General features: G+C 36.5%; 1 protein-coding gene across 1 annotated transcript; it reads right to left on the bottom strand.

The window, feature by feature from the left end:
* Positions 1–298: 298 nt before the first annotated feature.
* On the bottom strand, positions 299–20,215 carry si:ch211-286o17.1 (uncharacterized). The gene is made up of 8 exons (XM_053636722.1): positions 19,970–20,215; positions 10,776–10,895; positions 10,328–10,506; positions 9,250–9,330; positions 6,150–6,270; positions 5,945–5,997; positions 4,734–4,883; positions 299–2,463 (listed from the first exon to the last, which is right to left on the bottom strand). Exons 1-8 carry the CDS (start codon positions 20,049–20,051, stop codon positions 2,287–2,289), a joined length of 963 nt encoding a protein of 320 aa, XP_053492697.1. The 5' UTR covers positions 20,052–20,215; the 3' UTR covers positions 299–2,286.
* Between the last annotated feature and the right edge of the window lie 1,133 nt (positions 20,216–21,348).

The following is a 21,348-nucleotide window of genomic DNA, read 5'->3' as shown; positions in this document are numbered from 1 at the left end:
TCATATTTAATATAATAATATAGAATGTGAGCCAAAAACAAAGCCAATGTGTGAAGGTGTGTGAGAGAATGTGTGTGTTGTAATTAAAATATTTAATAAGTACATTACATAAAACCCCCACACAAGTTTTGAACAATACGAACAACATGTATGTGCTGCTTTTGTTCCATAAAGAGAACAATGTGTTTGCACTGAAGTGAATAATGAAAACATTAATGAAATTAAACAAATCTCTCTCTCTGTCTCTCTCTCTCTCTCTCTCTCTCTCTCTCTCTCTCTCTCTCTCTCTCACACACACACACACACACATACACAAACAAACAAACAAACAAAACCAGACACATACCAGGGGCCAGACTGTTTGGAGAACATCATCTCTTCATGATGCCAACAGAAGCTTGTTGTCATTCACTTTTGGCAGGCAAATAGAATTCTAATTTACTTTAAGCATCCAAAGCACAGTGTAACATCTCCCATGATTGTGTTTCTTCTAGAATCGTATTTGATGCAGTTCACTAAATAATGTCAGTGACACCAATGATGTTGTACAAACAGAAAATTCATTATTCATGGCTTGTGTCAAGACACATAAAGCTGAGCTGTTCTGTAATGGTTTTTAGTGAGAACAGCTAGTTCTGCTCTAATCCCCCGAGTCCTTCACATCAGAGCTATGGCTCTTAGCTAGCTCATTATTACTGGTGGCCAATATACCAACTGAACTGTTTAGTCTTGTGAATGTGGGTCTTTTGACCTGCTTTATCCTGAGCTGGTTGCTGGTAGTGCACCCACCCACACACCCAAATACAAACATACTTGTAAAATCACTTGTTCCATGACATATAGCTAAGGTTTAATACATAATACAGCAACCATAACAATTAACATAGGCAATATAAAGAGGTAAAGCACAAAAATACATTAATTAAAAAAAAAAGAATACCTGACTGCTTGGCTGCTAGTGTCTTACTTTCACAATAGCCTTATTTGATTTAAAGTAAAGCATTTATTTGCTCTGAAAACAAAGATTACTCTAAAAAGAACTAAACATTCATAAAATTATATAATAAAATTAAAGTTATTTATGTTTCTACTACTATAGAACAGCCTCTAATGCTAACAGATGGAACATATCATATCATCATATGTAAAAAGCAGTGAATTGACTGATCCTGTTCCTCACTATTTCTCACTCATGCCAGCTGGCAGTGAATTGCTGAGGAGTTAGTTTTCATTTCAGGGACTGCTACCATCAGTTAGTGCCTGAATGTCTTCCTGAAATTGCGTCCTTTCATTTTGTAGTACAATATATCCAAATAAAGCTTGTAAACCAAACAGGAAAAAAAGAAGACAATTAACCAATGCCTCTCTGAGTCTACTGTATGCTGTGTTGTACTGAACTGTATGCTGTGTTGTACTGAAGAGTATGTATTGTCATACATACTTAGCAAGGTTTAGCTTGGCTTGATAAGGTCAAAGGTGAAAGCCATCGTACATTCAAAATGTACAGTAAATACACTCTTCGGAAATTTAACCATTAAGGGTTCTTCATTTGTCCCTCTTGGGGAACTTTAAAGGTTCTACATAGAAACCTACAACAAAGTGTTTCCCTTTCAGAAAGTGTTCCAATTCAGAACCTTTTAGGAAGCAAATTGTATTTATTTGATGGCAAAGAACCATCAAAGTGTTTACTTTCAGCAACTGCACTGTATCACTATATGCTTTTAAAGACAAGATTGTTTCTCACTTTCAAATTAATAAAACACATCCAATTTGACATTTGAGAATCAGACAAATATTTGATTACCCTGTGGATATGTAGAGTTTATGAAACAGCATTTTGAGTGAGTCAATTTAGAAAACCTTCTTCAATAATATAAGCATGTAAGAGAGCATTGCAGTATTCAGTATAGGACTGGTAATTGATAAGATACATCAACTGTAGTAATAGCAAGAAAAATGAGAAAATGTCTTTTCCAGGATAATTTTTTAAAAGCATTTTCCCTATAATAGAATTGGCAGTATTGGATCCTGAGCTCTTCTTTGGCTCAGGAAATGGCTGGTTTCACCAGTGGTCAGTGTCTTCACAGTACAAGCTGAGGCATTATTATCACTGTTAACTTCATTCACCGTATATATTTTACTCTTGCAATTATTGCTGTCTTATCTTCAAGATGGTCTTCATTACTGATACCTTCATTGAGATCCTCTTTAAAAAGGGTTTTGGATTGTGTAAATTGAGGTGGGTGTAAATCTTCAATTCGTCCTCACAACTGATGGAGCCAGTGTTTACATCTCAGAATCAGCTACTGGTGTTTGGGTAGCTGAGTGGCCATTAGTGGGGGGTGAATCTAAGGACTCGCCATTGCTAGTGAGCTTTTCTACTGGTTCTTGAGGGGGCAGTGGGGCAACAGACAATAGCGTATTGCCTTGGTTCTGTTCATCCACCTGGAACAACTCTTCACCCTAGACGAACAGGAAAATACAGGTAAGTAAAAATTATTTAAATCCTCTAGTTACCCTCACTACTCTCATTTAAATCCTGTTTTTTTCTTTTGCCCATGATATTGCATAAAGGCTTTTTTTCAACTCCTCTCGGTGAAATCTTCTGTTGTGAACTGTTTTTTATTTTATTTTGTATAACAGCATGACTCTGACAGTACTGCAGGCTGTAAATCAAATTACAGGTTTATATTAATGTGCTTGTTCTTATAAGTTACCATTCCTACAGTAACAACTTACACCAGGACGTGTATGGAGGGTGATCCATACACATGGTATAAAAAAACGTCTATTCATTGACATTGTGAAGTTTTCTGTAAGGAGACATTTATTTTGCATTTTTGGAAGGAGACTCCAGTGTCAGCACCTTGTAACAGTCAATAGTAAAGCTGTAAGTTTATGTTTTCAAACTTAAGTCTTCAGAATGGAAGGCCTTGTGATCTATCTGTAATGTTATAAGCTCTTACTTACTTCTTGCTTCTGAAAAAAGAAGGGTTGGTGAGGGAATGAATGTTTATAGCTCTTATAAAGTAAATGATAACAGGAACTAACTTGTTTCACAGACATTCCATAATGATTTATTTCATACATTCAATACATTTTCATGGTACAGTCAATACTGTTTATTTTTTGTAATAAAGTTCAGCAACATTTTGCTTTGAGATTTTGTTTTCGGCGGTTGAATCGGTTCACGCCAGGTACTGCCCAACTTAGTTAACGGTATCTGCAAAATCCCACCTCCCTTTGTTGATTATTTTGTGACCACAGCATGTCCCATTGTGATTTATTCATTGCTGATTTACCTTGTGTATAGTGTGTTTGTGTCGTTTACCTTGTGTATAGTGTATAGGGTGTTTTATTCTGTATAGCTTATTTATTTTGATAATGTTCTATGATTCATTGTGTCATGCAATTTTTATTCAGTGAACAATACTGGTCAACACTTGTTTTGAATCTGCTTTATAAACCTGACCTTAACTTGTAAAATGTTCAAGCTTTGAACATTTGAAAATGTTCAAGAGAATGCTAAAAATGTGCTGTTTGCTTGTAGTTTATGTGAAAAAAAACAAAACAGTAATTTCTCAAGTACAAGTATGAATTACAAGGTACTGTGTGGTTGCACTTCAGGTGAGGAAAAAAATGCCTTTAATTTTTAACTGATCCAAACACTGTGGGCTATTGGTAAGTAATTTAAGTCGGCAAGTAATTTTTAGTATTAGTCATAGGGGTCCATATGCCATGTATGATGAACTGGGAATTTACAGTGCCCTCTGCTAATATTGGCACCCTCTGTAAATATGAGCAAAGAAGGCTGTGAAAAATTGTCTTTATTGTTTAACCTTTTGAACTTTTGTTTAAAAAAATTCACAAAAATACTCTGCTCTCATGGATATCAAACAATTGCAAACACAAAACAGGTTTATAAAAAATATCTTGATCAGCTTGAATGGAAGTGTGCTTTAATAAACACTTTGAATTTAACATGTTCGGGTTTTGGGATTTGTGACTAGTCGACAAGCTGGCCTAAAAAAAGTTCCTTCTTAAATTTGTTTAAGTAAAGAAATTACGACTGGGTTGTGATGAAACTTCTAATGCCAGTGTCCCTCCTGCACTAAGCTGGACTCTTGTCCTCATAATATTTTATAATGGCTGTCAAAGTTAACAGATGAATGTTGGTTTTGGGATGGGTGTAAATGAAGGGTGGGGTCAGTAGATTCCTGATTCTGCATGTTGGCCTGAGCCTATACTGCATCAATAACTATGTGATGACCTTGCTAAAATTGTGTGACTATTTATGTAACTGGTGTCCACTGAAAATGCTTGTCCCTCAGAATGAAAACAAAACAATACAAAACAAAACAAAAACAGTTTGGTCTACAGTATGATTAATCTTTAATTGAAATAACCCATATTTGATTTAGCTACAGCTATTTCCATTGAATTCACACCATATTAGAAATTGTTCTTTGAGTTTCATTCAATATTTCTTACTGGTTTCCTAAAAAAACCTTTTGACTGATGAATCTTTAAACATTTGTGTTAAAGTAATTATTATGATTATGCAAAATGATTAGTTCTATGACATTTAAGAGTGTAAACTAAGACCCAACCTATTTTATTTTGTTAACACTTAAATAAAACCCAGTATTTCTGTGTGTGTATGTGTGTGTTTGTATGTGTGTGTGTGTGTGTGTGTGTGTGTGTGTGTGGTGTTTGAGTGTTCAAAGTCTGACCAGACATGCTCCTTTGGCTTCTGTGTGGCGGGTTTTCAGGATATATCCAGCAATCAGCAGAGCAGCAAGTAGCAGACCAGTGATGAGTATTGAGATCAGGACAATTTGAGAGTGAGTCACTAAGACAGGCTCTGCCTCTAAAATGCCAACCTACACACATACACAAAGACAAGAACAGAATTGAAATGGGAAATGTGAGACTAGTCTACAAGCAAACATATTCTTTATTTTCTAGCCAAGATTGTGGTGAAGAGTGATGGCTCTCTGACTGCATCCCAATTGACGAGTCTTTCCTCTGAGGGGACTGAATGTGGTAATGAGGTGCCTCCTGCTGACTGAGTCAAACTTACAGCAAAGATATGTGTTGTTTCTGCTGTTTCTGTGGTTTGCTTCCACTGTTTATCTCACAGTCTTCCCGGTTATTAAGCAGATAATCAATCACAGCTTTATTTCCACATGGCTTAAATGAAATGTTATGTTAAAATGTGTGATGCTTGGTGGATCAGAGTGGTGTGTTGTCCAATGCAAATATGAATCCAGGAGTTACAAAATTGAATCTGCTGTCAAGCAATAAAAAAGTAATTTGGTTTAGTTTTTTCCTCCATAGCTGTGTACATTGGGATGTACTGAGGAATGGGCTAAAATTCCTCCAAGCCGATGTGCAAGACTGAGCAACAGATACTAGAAATGTTTAGTTGCAGTTATTCCTGCACAAAGGGGTCATACCAGATACTGAAAACAAAGGTTCACAGATATGTAATATTGTATAATTTTCCTCAATAGACAAATGACGAAGTATAATATTTGTTTTTTCTCATTTGTTTAATTGGGTTCTCTTTTTCTACTTTTAGGACTTGTGTGAAAATCCAATGATGTTTTAGGTCATATTTATGTAGAAATATAGAAAATTCTAAAGGGTTCACAAACTTTCAAGCACCATTGTATATGTTAGTGGCAGTTTGTGAAACCATTTCCTTACACATCATTTTCTTCTTACATACTTCCCCAAGTGTCCTTTGGATGCCTAATGGTCCTAGCTTTCTAAAGGGATTCTCTTCAGAACGGGAAAGCCTATACTATTGGGACTTTTAACCTTTAAGGCTTCTCCAGAAGCACAAAGCAAAGAATCCTTTATGGTTCAACAAGTGCACATTTCAGTGCGTGATTTATTTTCCATACTGAAAAATGGTGTATTTTTGTGATCACTTTACCTTATCGCTGATATTATCATTGCCAAACTTGTTGGTCATTCCTTTGACATCACCTGTATAATAAGAAAAATAATTATATTCAACAAGACAGTAAACACAATCTACTTTACCTTGTTCCCGCTGAAGTCTCAAAATGATTTCAAAAACAGTTAAGGAGCTTATATGAAGTGTCATGGTGCACTGTTTTGCATTTTTTAACTCAAACCTTCTACACATTCTCCAGATATGATCATCTCGTTAGTGTGGTCCTTCTGATAGATTTCAAGCTTGCTGCCGTTACAACCCAGATGTTCCAGAATGCTCTGAATCTTTGCCTTGCTCTCCTCCTGTATGACAACCAGGGGAGACTCTGTTGTTCATATTTCTGTACATGTGCACAGGAAAGCATTTGAACCAAAAACACCTCTATCTCTCAATTTCTCTCTCTCTCTCTGTCTCTCTCTCTCACACACACACACACACACACACACACACACACACTCTCTCTCTCTCTCTCTCTCTCTCTCTCTCTCTCTCTCACACTCTCTCTAGGAATTCAGTGTAATATGAGACCACTCACAACATGCCCTGTTGTAACCCCAACTTCCTTGTTCCCTGATAACAGATGGCTCAATTACAGAGGTCAGGATAAACAATAAACACAATTAACCCATGCACATACCTTAAAGACTGTGCCAGCTTATTAATAGCTTCTTACTATTATATAACTAAGCCAATTCACCAACTTAGATGTTTTTTGGAGGAGGGAGGAAACCGGAGAGCACAGAGGATACCCACAAGGACACAGGGAGAACATTAGCAGAAACTCAGCACAGACAGTCATCTCCCCATACTATGAAGTTGCTATTTATCTATCCCATTCCAGCAAAAGAATAAATGACTTTGACCTTTTCAGTTGAGAAACGTTTACATTTATTTCCTGAACTTCTTGCCAGGAGAATATGAACCAGGCAAATGTCTTTTCTAAGCCACAAAATTTGTCTGGACTACTATGACATAATTATAATCTTAAGCAGTCGTCCTAGATATCTATGCCTAGTGCTGTAAAAGCTAGACCTCTGGGTAATTAGACTGTTCCCTGATGTTGTGCTGTCACTAGGTAGCTAAATGCAAGGACAGAAAAATTCATTTTAAACCAGAAGTGGTGACTGTTCTACTTTTTGCACTGATGCAGTGCCATTTGCTGGTACCGTATTCATGATGCCATGTCATAATGTAAAAAACTCACATGTGATGGTGTGATAATGTGAATATGGTACCACCCTGACTTTGAATAATTTCCAATAACAGTATGTCCCGAATAGTTTTTTCCCCTTATACCACATTTGTTTAATGTAACAATTGTTTATTTTTTAAACCCCAAGTTGTTACTATAGAAACAATAAGGTAATAGAATGAGCACATTAATTCCCTGATTTGCCTTGCAGCCAGAATTACTCCATGCCATGCTGTTATAGAAAATGTTATATTAAAGCGATAGTTCACTCAAAAATTTAAATTCTGTCATCTGTTATTCACCCTCATGTCGTTTCAAGCCCATAAGTCTTCTTCAGAACACAAATGAAGACATTTTTAATGAAACCTGGGAGATTTCTGTCCCTCCATTTACAGTCCAAGTAACCAAAACTTTCAAGCTCCAAAAAGTTCATAAAGGCATCGTAAAAGTAATCCATGTGACTCGAAAATGGAGAGACAGAAATCTCCCAGGTTTCATTAAAAATGTCTTCATTTGTGTACCGAAGATGAATGAAAGTATTATGGGTTTGGAACAACATGAGGGCGAGTAATTGATGAGAGAATTGTCATCGTTGAACTATCCCTTTAACAACTTCTGAGGTTCAACAGCACTTTGATATGAATGTTAGTTATTTCAATGTGTGAACCACACTTTTGTCACCCATAGTGATTTTAACATCTCATGTCCTTTTGACATGTCATCATCTATGCATGATCAAGTGACTGAATATTTAGAGTCTATTTGTACTTTACTTGTTGCTAGAGATGTAATGGTATGAAAATTTCATATCATGATTATGTGACCAAAACTATCACGGTTATCAGTATTATGTTATTGTTAAAATGTGATACTGATACACATTGATACACACACTGAAATCAATTAAACAGGTTTTATATTTGACTATAAAGTGATGGATGGTTGTCACCAGGCTTGCTGCGATAGTCAGTGTTACCGGTGTTACATTTTGTTTGGCTGCACACTGATTACATCACTTGCCCACCGCGGCACTGCCCCCACTGTCGTTTTGCTTTTTTATAGTAATAAAAATCATTTAGTTCAGTTAGAGAACGGACGCTACAATTAAAAACTGAACGCGTCTGCTCAATTCAGCATGAGTCAAATGAGTCAGAGTTGCAGCACAGATCAGCAGTCAGGTTTCGTTTCATCACGTGACGAGAGTGAGGTTAGCTGACTGACAGGAAGCGTGAGGCGAGCTGACTGACAAGACGATGGCGGAAGATTTGGTTTAACATAAGCAACTTTGTCATTGTACTATTTTGTTTTTGTTGTGTTTTTCATTAAGAATAATAATGAACCCACCAATCAAGAAATTGAATTAACCTCGAATAGCTGCTAATTTGAAAGTGAAAGTGAAATGCACACACCCACAGGGGTATTCCTAAGTGAATTAAAAGTGGAAAAAGAGTGAAAAGCACCAACAAAACACCAAAGCCCCCTTTCACAGCGACTTTCTTCTGGCAAGCTCTGCAGACTGGGTTACCATCTTCTATTAAATTTCCCTCAGCATTGTTATAAAATCCAAAATATGACCACATTTCGGATTTGGTCCTCTTGAAAGGTTGTAATATCTCCTGAGCATTCTCACTGGCTTCTGCCATGTTTTCATGCTTAAAAAAACAATAATGCTGTTTTTCACGCACGGGTTTAATGATAATTAATGGTAATGGTAATACTAACCGTCTGGGAATTTTATCATGGTTTCTCATGAAACCAGTGACCGTTTCATCCCTACTTGTTGCACATCAGTATGCACAGTAAAAGTCAACCTGTCATGTTGTTTAAACTGTAACATACAGAACACACATTAAAGTGTGATTGTACCTGTATTCATAGCAGTACATAATAGCCCATGGTTACCTTTCTTCCTTTTAATTTTCAGGATTTCTCTGTGCTTTATTCTCTGATTTGTACTGTTATCTAAGATTTGAAATGCAGAGTTGTGGAACTGTACACGGAGATGTAATTATTAATCTTTTCTTTTTACCTCATCAGATCTGCATCTACTTTCTAGGTATTTTTATTTGCTGATCTGAAAGGTACTCACACAGTTGGAGATGGTCTTCAGCTTCAGCTTCACTGCATCTTTGTCTCTCACTGCAGCTTCATCCACACATACCACTTTGCTCTGTAAACAAACCAACCAACCAATGGTATTCAGTTAATTATTTTTCAACCACATATTGAATGTACAGCTGTGTTAAGAATATATACTGTATATGTAGTATAGCTTACTGTAGTTAAACTATATAGCTTTCTATTGTAAAGATGTAGAAACTGTAATTTTCAACAATAAACAACTAAAAATCTTTATGCATGAAAAATGAAGTTAGTGCTATTTAGCAATATGCATCTTTCCAAGCTGATGAAAGCAAATCCTCGTATCTTAGGATGCTAATCACAGGCTAGGTAAGTTGGCTATGATATTTATCGGGTTCTGTTCTCTGGTGAAGATTTAGATTTTATGTGAAAACATCCTGCCCAGTGCCATGTACCTTTTGTTTTGATTTTTATTTCCTGTTTTTATTCCTATCTTCAGCATAGTTCTGTGTTCACTGGGGCATCATTTCCTGAGTATATTTAAACCAATGCTTTGTTTGTCATTATATGAAGTTTTGCTGTTGTCACAGTGTGCAATATCATGCCTCACAGTACTCACTGTGTGCACTTTTTCTTAGGAATTTTGCCTATTTCTTCTGCTCATTACTCCAATTTCATTCAATAGCCTATTTACAGATTTATTGATGCATTCCATGTTTTCTCACCTTACAAACCTTGAGAATTGCAGATTATATTTGGTTTATCAGTAAACAACACTTTTGCTTTCTCACACAACTATATCTTTCAGGGTTAAAATCATGCAAATAGAAACAGGTACATACCTTCTGAATATTGCTTCAAAATATAATCTTTTACTGTGCAAGTATTTTCATATGTACATATTCATATGTATCCTATTTTATCATTTTAAATATTGGCTGATTTCTGGGGTGAACACTAAGAAAAATTCTATTTGGTTAAAAATAAAATAGTGTCTATCTTTAAAGTAGCTCACAACTTGCACAAAACAGTAACATACACTGTTTATAGGTTGTGAAGTTTTGGATTTATAACTAGTTTCTTACAGTCTGTGAGAATCTGGAATGTTCAGCAAAATCTGGAATGCCATGTTGTGGGGATGGTGTGATGTGCATGTCTTTAGGTTTTGTCCCTGTGCTGGACTCAGTGGTCTGTTCCTTAACCACTGTAGGCGACAAATCAGTTGGACTGGGAAATTCAACCACACGTTGAGGATTGCCTACTCCTGAAAGGAAAGAAAGCTCTTATTGTAACTGCTCTGTTGTTAATATACTGTATATTGCTATTTTGTTATAGCTGTATTGAGGTTTATAATGATGTAATTCAATCAATAATTTTGTGAAGCAGTTAATGACTGACAGCTCCTACAGCAAGTTTGAATCTTTGTATATAGTTGTCATACTCATTTTGAATCATGAACTTCTGCTTGCAGTATAAAATTTGTAGTGAACAATAGAGCATAGAGAAAAAAGTTTTAAATATGTTCTATGTTACCTGGGACTGCTGATGTTTGAGGAATGGCATCACCACGCACATTTGCATGAATGCTTTGAAAAATTTCCTTGCTGATATTACTGTGAGCAGGTGTGATGGCGTTTTCTTGGCAGGTCACACCTGGAGTTTAAGGGCAGAGTATATACAAAGTAAATTACTTTAATGAAATGATTGTCAGTATCATTAACCATAAAAAAACAACAGAGCATAGGATAAACTGATAGGCTTATTGTATTATAAAACATGTTTAAAATCAGATATCTTTAAAGGGCACTACTAAATTGGACTTTAAAAAAAGTCTCGTTTCTCTCACAATTACAAAATCCAGTGTCTATAGGGTTATATGAGATAGCAGTACTGTAAAAGTATCAATTTACTACAGTTTTTCAGGATCACAAATTATCTGTCTGCATTAATTACCAGCAGGCTTGGGGAGTAACAGAATACATGTAATGGCGTTACATAATCAGGATACAAAAAATGGTAACTATAATCCGTTACAGTTACATCAAAAAACAAATTAATCAGATTACAGGTATGTACATTTTGTAAAAAAAAAAAAAAAAAAAAAAAAAAGCGAAGAAATTACAGGTAAACTTTTGACATAAAACAATATAGACAGCTGCTTAATTATAGTTCTGGTTCTCTCTTGTCAGTCGTGAATCACATGAGCATTTTGTGCAAAGTTAATTTGGTAGAAATTAACACAAATTGTTCTCTGAAATGCTTTTGTTAGGGTGATATCATCCCTTTTTCAGACTTTTTTTTAGAAAAAGTATCTAAATTTGAGAAAATGTCCGGGATTCAGCTTTACTTTCATTATGATGTGCTTATGTTCTAATGCTGCACCCTGTGTGAACATGCTTGCATTGCTTTAAGCCCTCTCTGTAATTCCCACCTTCTCGCATACCAATTGGCCGATTATAAAAGGCTTGCAGCAACTCCTGTCCAAATTCCTGCCTCTCAACCAGTAGCCTACTCTCAGCGAACGCACAAAGGTGAAGCGCTGCAAATGACAGCTGTCCTGAGTCGAAACAATGGCCATAGCCATATAAGGTCAATTTTTATTTCATGTTATCACATTGCTTCATATCACATGGTCATTCAAATGTGTAAATGATGGCAGATGGCAGGTACACTCGTGGCATCTAATATTTTATTTTATTCCATGGACATTCAAAAGAATGTAGGAATTCATATGTATATATATATATATATATATATATATATATATATATATATAAAATATATATATATAATATATATGTGTGTGTGTGTGTGTGTGTGTATATATATATATATATATATATATATATATATATATATATATATATATATATATATATAAAATTTATGTGATGCAAATAGTGCTAATAGTGTGTCTTTTTCAGTGTATTAAAATCTGCATTCATAGTAACACTGTTTTGAAAGCTATTAAGACATGAAAAAAAGGGGTCCTCTTTTTTGGAAAACCAGCATATGGTCACCCTAACTTTTGTGATGTAATGTTACCCGCATTGCTTTTCTCTTGACTTTATTTGTATATGTGACCTTGAAGTAATCCAAACGTACTTTACTTTACAAATGTGATATATTAACCTGGAGAACATCCTTTATTTACAGTGGATATGGCACCACCTAATGGGTACATATATGCTCTGTGCTATAAATAAAGCTCTGTTAAGACTGTATTACTTACTCCGTCTGTAATATCTTGATAGTTGTAACCTTGAATGTAGTGAAACTTTATCAAGCTTGGAGGAGAGCTCTTATGGACCCATTCTGACCCTGTAGATAACAATGATTGGCTAGCATCTGAATAAAACTGTCCAATCCTATTACAATAAGGCTAATTGTGTTTTCTTGGACTCTTGTAATAATAATAATAAACTTTATTTTATAAAGCGCCTTTAAAAGCTGCTTCTGAAAGCGCTGTACACAAAATAAGCAGTACACAGAATTTTTTTTTAATGAAAGTTAATAATAATAATAATAATAATAATAATAATAAAAGTAGACATCAACAGTCAAATGCAAGTTTAAAAAAGTATGTCTTGAGTTGTGCTTTAAAAATGCCAAAGGTCTGAGCTTCCCTAAGTTTGATAGGAAGAGAGTTCCAAAGGGAAGGAGCGTAGACAGAAAAAGCCCTGTCACCTATAGATTGCAAGCATGTTTGTGGAATAGTTAACAGATTACACTGTGAGGAGCACAGAATGCGATTTGGGGTGTAAGGAATTAATAAAGCAAATAAGTAATGAGGAGCCAAGGCATGTAATGCCTTGTATATCAGCATCATAATTTTAAAATCAGCACGGAACCTGACTGGGAGCCAGTGCAAGGACTCCAAAACAGGAGTAATATGATTGTATTTCCTGGTTTCAGTCAGGATCCTGGCAGTAGAGTTTTGTACATATTGCAGTTATTGATTGTGGATTTAGACACTTTGGCTAAAACAGCGTAACAATAATCTAGCCGAGTGACAACAAATGAGTTAATCAGATTTTCAGCTACAGAGAAGTTTAGCGAAGGGCACAGTCTTGCTATATTTCTGAGGTGGAAAAGGATGCTTTGACAGTGCTCTGAACCATAGAATCAAATGTAAGGCTGGTATCAAAAATTACTCCAAGGTTCCTCATCTTACTTTGAGTCTCTAGAACAGAGCCATCAACAAATAAATAAAGTAGATCAGCTTTGAGAATTTGCTGACAGGAACCCTTAAGCATAACTTCAGTTTTCCCACTATTCAGACACAGAAAATTATTATTCATCCATGTTTTTATCTGAGAAATACAATCAGAAAGAAAACAAACATCAAGGTTTTCACCAGATTTTGAGTGAATGTAGATTTGGGTATCATCAGCATAAAAGTGATAATGGAGGCCCAGTGATCGCAGCAGATGTCCAAGTGGAGATAAATAAATATTGAAAAGTAAAGGGCCTAAAACTGATCCCTGAGGAACACCAGTGAGCACAAAGCTAGTGTCAGACCTGTAACCATCCATAGAAATAAACTCAGTAAAATAAGATTTAAACCAGTTTAAAACTTTCCCCGACACAACAAAAACACTTTCAAGGCAGGTAAGTAAAAGGCCATGATCCACAGTATCGACGGCAGCTCTAAGATCAAGAAGAATAAGAATGGAAGTAGCTCCAGAGCTCTTGTGTATTGCAACATGGTCTTGAATGTGCAAATTTGTAAGAATTCTTACTATTCTTCTTCTTCTTCTTCTTCTTCTTCTTCTTTGTTTTTTTTAGAGACGTAGAGATTCTTGTTAGGGTTATGGGTGGGGTTAGTGGTTGTACCTTTTCTTACAAATTAATTCATATGAAATCCTAAGAAATCACCTCACACATTTAAATTTTTATACATTTTGCATGAGTTCAGGTTCTAAGGGATCTCAAGATCTCAAGGATCTCATGTGCAGCAAGACCTTTTTTTCTTAGATGGAAACAGGCTACAAATCAATTGGAATAAATCTTATAAGCTTCAGTGGAGACTTTCTGAGTGACAGAGTGCTGATTTTAAATATAATTTTTTAACATTGCATCTCAAAGGTAAAGGTTTTGCCTGATTCCCCAAAGGACTCTGCACTTTGATGGTGTCAGTGTTCCACTGAGGCACTGTGATGTGTGAAATATTTAACACACTCATGCTCTATTGCGAGGAGATGCATTCTGTAAGAGTGTGAGAAACAAAATCTAAAATTGATGGAAGTGATTCATCAGATCTAATAGGCCAGTGTGAAATATTCAACCTTCTATTGCACAGCTCTCTAGTCTCTTTCATTAAATCTAATAAACTCCTTTTTTGACACACTTTTTTGTGGCATTAAGTGAATATTACTGAATTTCACAAAACAGAAATCATTCTGCAAAAATATCAGAACAATTGAGGCCCATGTTCTGGTCACATCTGCCATACTCACTCCCCTGCTTCCTGAGCCCCCACTTCTCAATGTGACCTCATTGCCTAGGCATTCACACACACACACACACACACACACACCCCCAAAAAAACAGACAGACAGACTTGGGCATCTGATCAAAGATTGTTTATTTTCTTGCTTGTTAATTGGCTACTTCAGACACATATGTACATTATGCAGGTCTGTGCACATGTATGTTTTGTACACTTCGTTTGTATAACTTGGGTGTAGCTTATTTTCTGGATGTGTGGAATTTTTATGGCTTATGGAATTTTTTTTGTCAACACAGCCAAATGTTCACACGCTACATCTCCTTTTTCTTTTTCTTTTTTTTTGCTAGGAAATTGTGTGTCTCTGCACAGTGCATACTTCATTATTGTTGTTCTTGTTGTGCTCTTGTTGCAAATTCTTTAGACTATACTGTATATGTGACGGCCATATCCCTCATGTAATTATTGTATTATTCTGATGGTGTTGAGTACACACTCTTCTGCCGGTGATTCCTCTCATTTACATGGGTGATCTGTTTGTGAATGATCAGTGGTAAATATGGACATATGAACAGGCAGAGGTGTCTGAACTCAGGATATCCCCTGCAGTGATCTCCTCTGTGACATTAATTGAATCCCCAAACAACTTACAATGAGCTGGCAGGATTTGAGCAACAAAGTCTGAATGCTGAATTATTTAATGGTCACCCGTATATCTCAGTAACCACGACACAAAGGCTAGTTTTGACATTTTTCTGTTTACGCTCAGGTGATAGATTTATATATTGGCAAGCCAAAAAATATTTTAGCAACTGCAGAATTTTTTTTTCATAATCGGTTCCTATCATATAAAGGTTTGGGAATCTATAGGACACTTCCAACCTCACTTTTGTTCCTACATTTCTCAAGTCATTCAGTTTTACTTGGCTAAAAATGTGTTACTTGTTACTGCTTTATAACCACCTACATACAGTACATTGCACATGTATTGAATTGCTATATGTGGCCATTATTTTGTGCCAATCTGGGTAGTGATGTGATTGATGCATTGACTCACTTGTCCTTTGGTGCCAAGCAATGTTTGAACTGTTGCCAGTAATCTTTAAAGGTTTCACTTTCACGCTGAAGGGCCCTGACACCCTTGATGTCAGGGTATGGATACAAGGACACACCCATCCCCACCACATACCACCCCTGTCACGCAATGCACTGCATTCCTTCCCATAAGCTTCTCCACGGCACAGACATTTAGACTTGTGTGTACAGTATGCCCCACTACTATGTGGCATGGATCTGTCTTTAAAAAAAAAAAAAAAATGTATATTAAGATTGGGCCCACTGTGGCAGATGTCTCTGTGTACTCCTCCACACATGTTTTTTGTTTTCCTCATATCCTGAATGTCAGAGGTAGCTGGGTGGATTTGCAGAGTAAGAATTTCATTGTTCTGTTTATCATGCTGTTTCCTCTACATGACATGACAATAAACTCTTAATTCTTGAAAAATAAATGTGTAACCCTTCAAGAGAGTGTTCTCTATTAGAAAGGGGTCCCAACTAGAAACTTTATAAGAAGCTATAATCTCTTAACTGTATAAGGATCCCTTATATAGTTATGAACCTTATAAACCTTACAATATCTACTTAGAGTTGCCTTAAAAAATTGTGTTTAGAGAGTCTTGGTTCAGTTCATACCTATCCTTCAAGCAAAAGGACAGATATCTCTATGATCACATACACACACACACCCTACATGATTGCTACCTTAAGGCTAAGACCTCTGCTGGCTTCCTCAACTATAATTCACCCCCCGCCCCTCTTTCAAACAGAAAAAGGACCCCTTTATTCTCTTGCACCACAGAAGACAGAACATACACACATGTTCATGCCTGTGGTTCAAAAAGTAAACCCTCCCAAAACTCCCACCACATGGACCCTTTAGACCCCCCAACCACACCCCTTAAGCAGATTAACATAACATTATCATCTCCAAACTTTATTTAACTCTACCAAAACCCAAATAAAATTCCCAGTTGTGGAATGGTTCAATAGCCCAGCCCCAGAATGCCTCAGTAATGGGAAGGGGATTGACGCCATTTGGCTCTGCACCATGGAAGAAAAGGGAAAAGGAAAGAATGGAGGATGTACAAGAGTTTGTCCAGGCCAGGACACAGCTTTTTATCACCTCCACAGTAAAAATAACTGATCAAGCTAAATGGATTCTTGTTATGTCCTGTTTATTCATACATGCTGTTTTAACTGTCTTGTTAGGGCACTTTGAATCTCAACCCTGCACGTAAGTCAGACTGCTCAATTTAGCCTTTCATCTCATCCATGTTGGTCTGTTTCTGATTAAACCCCACACTGTGTACAAGGTAGAGGCACTTTCAGCATGATGAATGTGGAGGAAGCACAGAATATAATAAGTAAATAAAACATACACAGTGAAGTGCTCCTTTTATATTTCATAACAATCATGTTCAGACAGAGGAGAGTATATAATTGTGTATTCGAATGTAATTTGAATAACACTAGAATAATCAAGAAGGCTCAACAAAGGCTGAATTGTCTCAGACAACTGAAGAATAGAGAAAACAGCTGTTGATTCAGTTCTATTATATAATCTTCAAAAGTGTTCTGACACTAACGTCTATCACTGTCTCATAATGTAGATTCTCATAGGAAGGGAAACTTGAATGGATTCTAAGCCTCACAAATAATCAGATCATATCACTCATCAGTGCAAGTAAAGACCCAGGAAAATCACATCTGATCACTCTAACCTGACAAACCTCATATTTCAATCCCTTCCTGATCTCTGTCCACACTATACAACAGAAAATGCATGTCAAATGACCATACATGCACACAAGGCATGCGCATACAAGTGTAAACAGGAAGTTGGTTGCTAGTCCAAAATGATGTTCTATGTAAGGCTTATGCCGCTTGAAATGAGATTTGTTGCTGAGTGCTCTAATCATACCTTGCCTCTTGTGCATGTAGGCAGCTGCAGTATTATAAAATACAGAATTGAACTGCTCAATGGCTGCTAAGAATGACATATTGTTATGTATACGATCAAGGTAGCATAATGGTCATATGGTAGGGGCTTGACAAATCAGGGAAGGATAAACAATGATCCAGAAGACCCAATCAGGGGGTAAATGTGGGCAGCAACACCTTTGTTTTCAAAAGTCTTTGTTTTGGTCTGTTTACACTGAAATGCCAGCCTGGATTTTTCAAACTAAAACGGTGGTCTTTGGCGTTTCCAAAATTCTCCTTTTTTGAAGGTTGAAAACGCTGGAGTAGTGTAGACGACAGGCGTAACCGTAGCAAAAGTTATGCGTTTTAAAACAAAATTGCACTACTGTAAACAGGGCCATAGAGTTTATCCAATTCTCAGTGTAATGGGAGCCAGCCCTGTAAACACCAATGATCAATGATCATGCAGATGAGACACACACCATTTTATAACATTACTTTGTTAATGTGTGCTTATACAACATCTATACAGGGAAGGGCTGCATGGAATGTGTAGCTAACATAAATAATCAGTAATTTCAGCCTCCCCCTCCCCCAAAATACTTGCATTTTTATTTCAAAACTCTTGACCTGATGAACTGTTATGTAGTAACCATAACCAGAAAGAGAGGAGACAGGAGAGAATGCTCAAATGCTCACTTATATATCATTGACGTCAGTCCTGTATACACTAGAGACCAGACCCGAACAACCTCCTACATGAATGTACATGATTGGTGATCGTCCAAGAAGGCCAGTGTGTGAGAATGTGTAGGGAGGGTAATGTTGCATGTTAAAAAGTGAAGTCCGTGCTCCCATTTTTCTTGTGCCCCCTGACTCCCCATAAATTCCATTCTGTCCGTAGTGGATACTTTGGAAGAGATACAGTACTCTCAATCCTTCACAGTTTATACTGCTCTTTAATAACGCCATCCTCCTTATAGTGAACCCAGTGGTTTGACTCCATAGTAAGGATTCCCTGAAGAACAATGGAATTTGAGGCTGAAAAACTGCAAAGTTAAGGGGAGGGGGTGATTGGGGGATTGACTTATCTTCCTCTCACTCCCACCATGCCTACTGTTACTTCTGACCTGTCCACTCACCTCCCCCTATTTCAGGAAATGAATGTGGACTCCTTAAAGTTTCAGAGACAGAGAACTATAGCAGTAGACATATAGAAGAAAGTTTGGGTTTTCAATTTCTAATCAGGTTCTTTCTCAGCAAATCAAACCGTTGACTCATTGCCAAACCACCATTATCAGGAAAAATGAATTCCCATGTGGGGTATTATAGCACTGAATGCTCTAATCAACAATGAAGTAACATGTGCTGGAGTAATATGATGACATGTTAACACAAGCTACTAGAGTTCAATATCTTGTTTACACTGTGACAGAATCTTGTTCGGTGAGTATGAGGTTACAGTTTAATGTGTCCTTAATGTGTCCACACAAGAGGAAAGGAGGTTACCTTTAGATGAAATGACAGCATTTTTCACAAATTTGTAAGAGTAAAGCCTGTTCACGCAATCCAGTTCACGAAAACGGCAGTGTATGAACAAAAAACAAAGAATGCATTTTATCTACAAACACAAGACTCTGGAGTATTTGGGACAAAACTGGACATGGCTATCCTAAGAGGCGACCAAGCTCTAGTTCCTTGATGCCTGCTGACATATTAACATGATATAGATGTTGCTGTTCCCTTTGGCTACAGCTTACATTTACTTGCAAGAACCACAGACACAAAAACTGTTAACTGCATTAAGATTCATCCCCAAGCTATCAATAAAATAAATTTTACAAAAGAGGATGTGGAACAGTGACCATCACATGGAAACATTTATGAAATTCTGGCCTATACATTCCAGAAAAAAAAAAGCTTTTTAGTGCATCTTTTTGAGGACCTATTCTGGTCATACACAAGATGACTCAAACTTATTATGGACAAAAAAGGATATAGATTTAGGAGTCAGATCCAGGCCAACTGGGACCGACCTAAAATGGACAAATTACAATGCCTTTTTGCAGACCAAATTAAGTCTGACCCAATAATGATGTTCAGGACATTTCTGCTCTGTTGGTGCTCACTAATCTTCTACTAAAAGAGAGCTCACATGTTACGGTTTTGCAAGAGAGGAGAAAAAAACTTTTGAATGCAGCCTCACTTCATGTGTGACCCCACCCTCTTTCCTCCACACAAAGTCACTGGACTGCAGCTCTGCCACAACACAGTTCTAGAAACAACCAAAAATACTCACCTCGGAAAATAACGGTACACAGGACTGAGGCCAGAGCCAGAATAGTGTAGCAGTTTGTCTTTTTCCAGTTAAACACTTCCATCTTGAGTATGTCCCTGCTGAAGCCTGTGTAGTGTTAAAGAGTATGTATCAGGTTTAGTTTCTCACTGAGAGACACAGAGAGAATAAAGCAAGGCTTGTGCTCAGGCTGCTTTATATACCCCCAACCCCTGAACTGCCCCTTTCCACACCTCCTTTTTCACTTTAACCCTTACTTTAACCATATCATAGACTAGTCTCTCTCTCTTTGTCTCTCTCTCTCTCAAAATACATGCTTGTAGACCAGTGGCATAGCCAGACAAGCCAGACAAGTACAATGCGTTCATGACTTTTGGGTGGATGCCAAACAGTCGAAGAAGCAGTGATGGCACAAATTTGTCATTTAAGGCTGTTAAAAACACTGGCACAAAATAACTTTAGAATAGTTCCACTGAAAATAACATGGGGATATTATTAAATAACAGCGTATGACACTAGATGTACCTTTCTTTTTCAGTAAACCACCAATACTTCATCAATAATCTATATGGAGTGTAGCTAGCTAATATGGCTTTCACCTTTAATGAACACCATTACAGTGCAATTACTGCTCAAAAATGTTGTTTGAGAAATGCTGTTGAACTTGTGATCTCTCAGTTCTGAATCGGCAGCCATTTATGTGCTAACGTTTTTGTTATACAGATATACTGTAATCTGTTACTGTTTCTGCTTTGATGATTCTTAAAATACAGTATTATTCATGTTAGAACTCATTTGTAGCTATGATAAAAAGGAAAGTTAGTCTATGTTCTTTTTCCTCATGTATGACATCTGTCTTTTTATGACAGTTTGAACAGCAAAAATCATGGGAAGTATGACATTTTTATTCCATTTTGAGCCACTTTAAATGTGGGATTTATATTTTATTTAAACCTAAAATGTAGAAATGCAAATTCAGTTTGAACGGACAAGAATTCATTTTACTTCTACATAAACTCTGATCCACATTCAACATGATTAATCTCGGCTAAGAAATTAATCTCTTTTTAAATATTGTTTTTTGGCTTAAATCTTGCAAAAATTGTGTACATTAGCTGCTGTTACCATAGAAGCAGGCTTCTCACTCTGGTTGACTTTCATGGCCAGCATATACTATAGGAGTTGCATTATAAATTAATTAACAAGATAACTTAACAGTTATTCAGTCTGATTTGACATTAATCATACAAAACATATAGAAAAAAAAGCAATTTAATAACTTACAATGTTCAGACAAAAAGGAAGAACAGCATGCCTAAAGGGTGAAATGAATCATGTCAAACAAGAAGTGATCAACATCAGCTTGTTTCTTTTATTTGATA

This window comes from Ictalurus furcatus, chromosome 11 (genome assembly GCF_023375685.1).
Source record: "Ictalurus furcatus strain D&B chromosome 11, Billie_1.0, whole genome shotgun sequence".
Classification (NCBI taxonomy): domain Eukaryota; kingdom Metazoa; phylum Chordata; class Actinopteri; order Siluriformes; family Ictaluridae; genus Ictalurus; species Ictalurus furcatus.
Note: the sequence above shows the minus strand (reverse complement) of the source record. Positions and strands in the feature narration are given on the sequence as shown.

Excerpts from the sequence above, each read along its gene's own strand:
- si:ch211-286o17.1 (XM_053636722.1), bottom strand. The coding sequence starts at position 20,051 with ATGGAAGTGTTTAACTGGAAAAAGACAAACTGCTACACTATTCTGGCT. Across the intron at positions 4,884-5,944 it reads ATGATAATATCAGCGATAAG|GTTGGCATTTTAGAGGCAGA; the intron begins GTAAAGTGATCA and ends GTATGTGTGTAG. Across the intron at positions 2,464-4,733 it reads AAGCCAAAGGAGCATGTCTG|GGTGAAGAGTTGTTCCAGGT; the intron begins GTCAGACTTTGA and ends CTGTTCGTCTAG.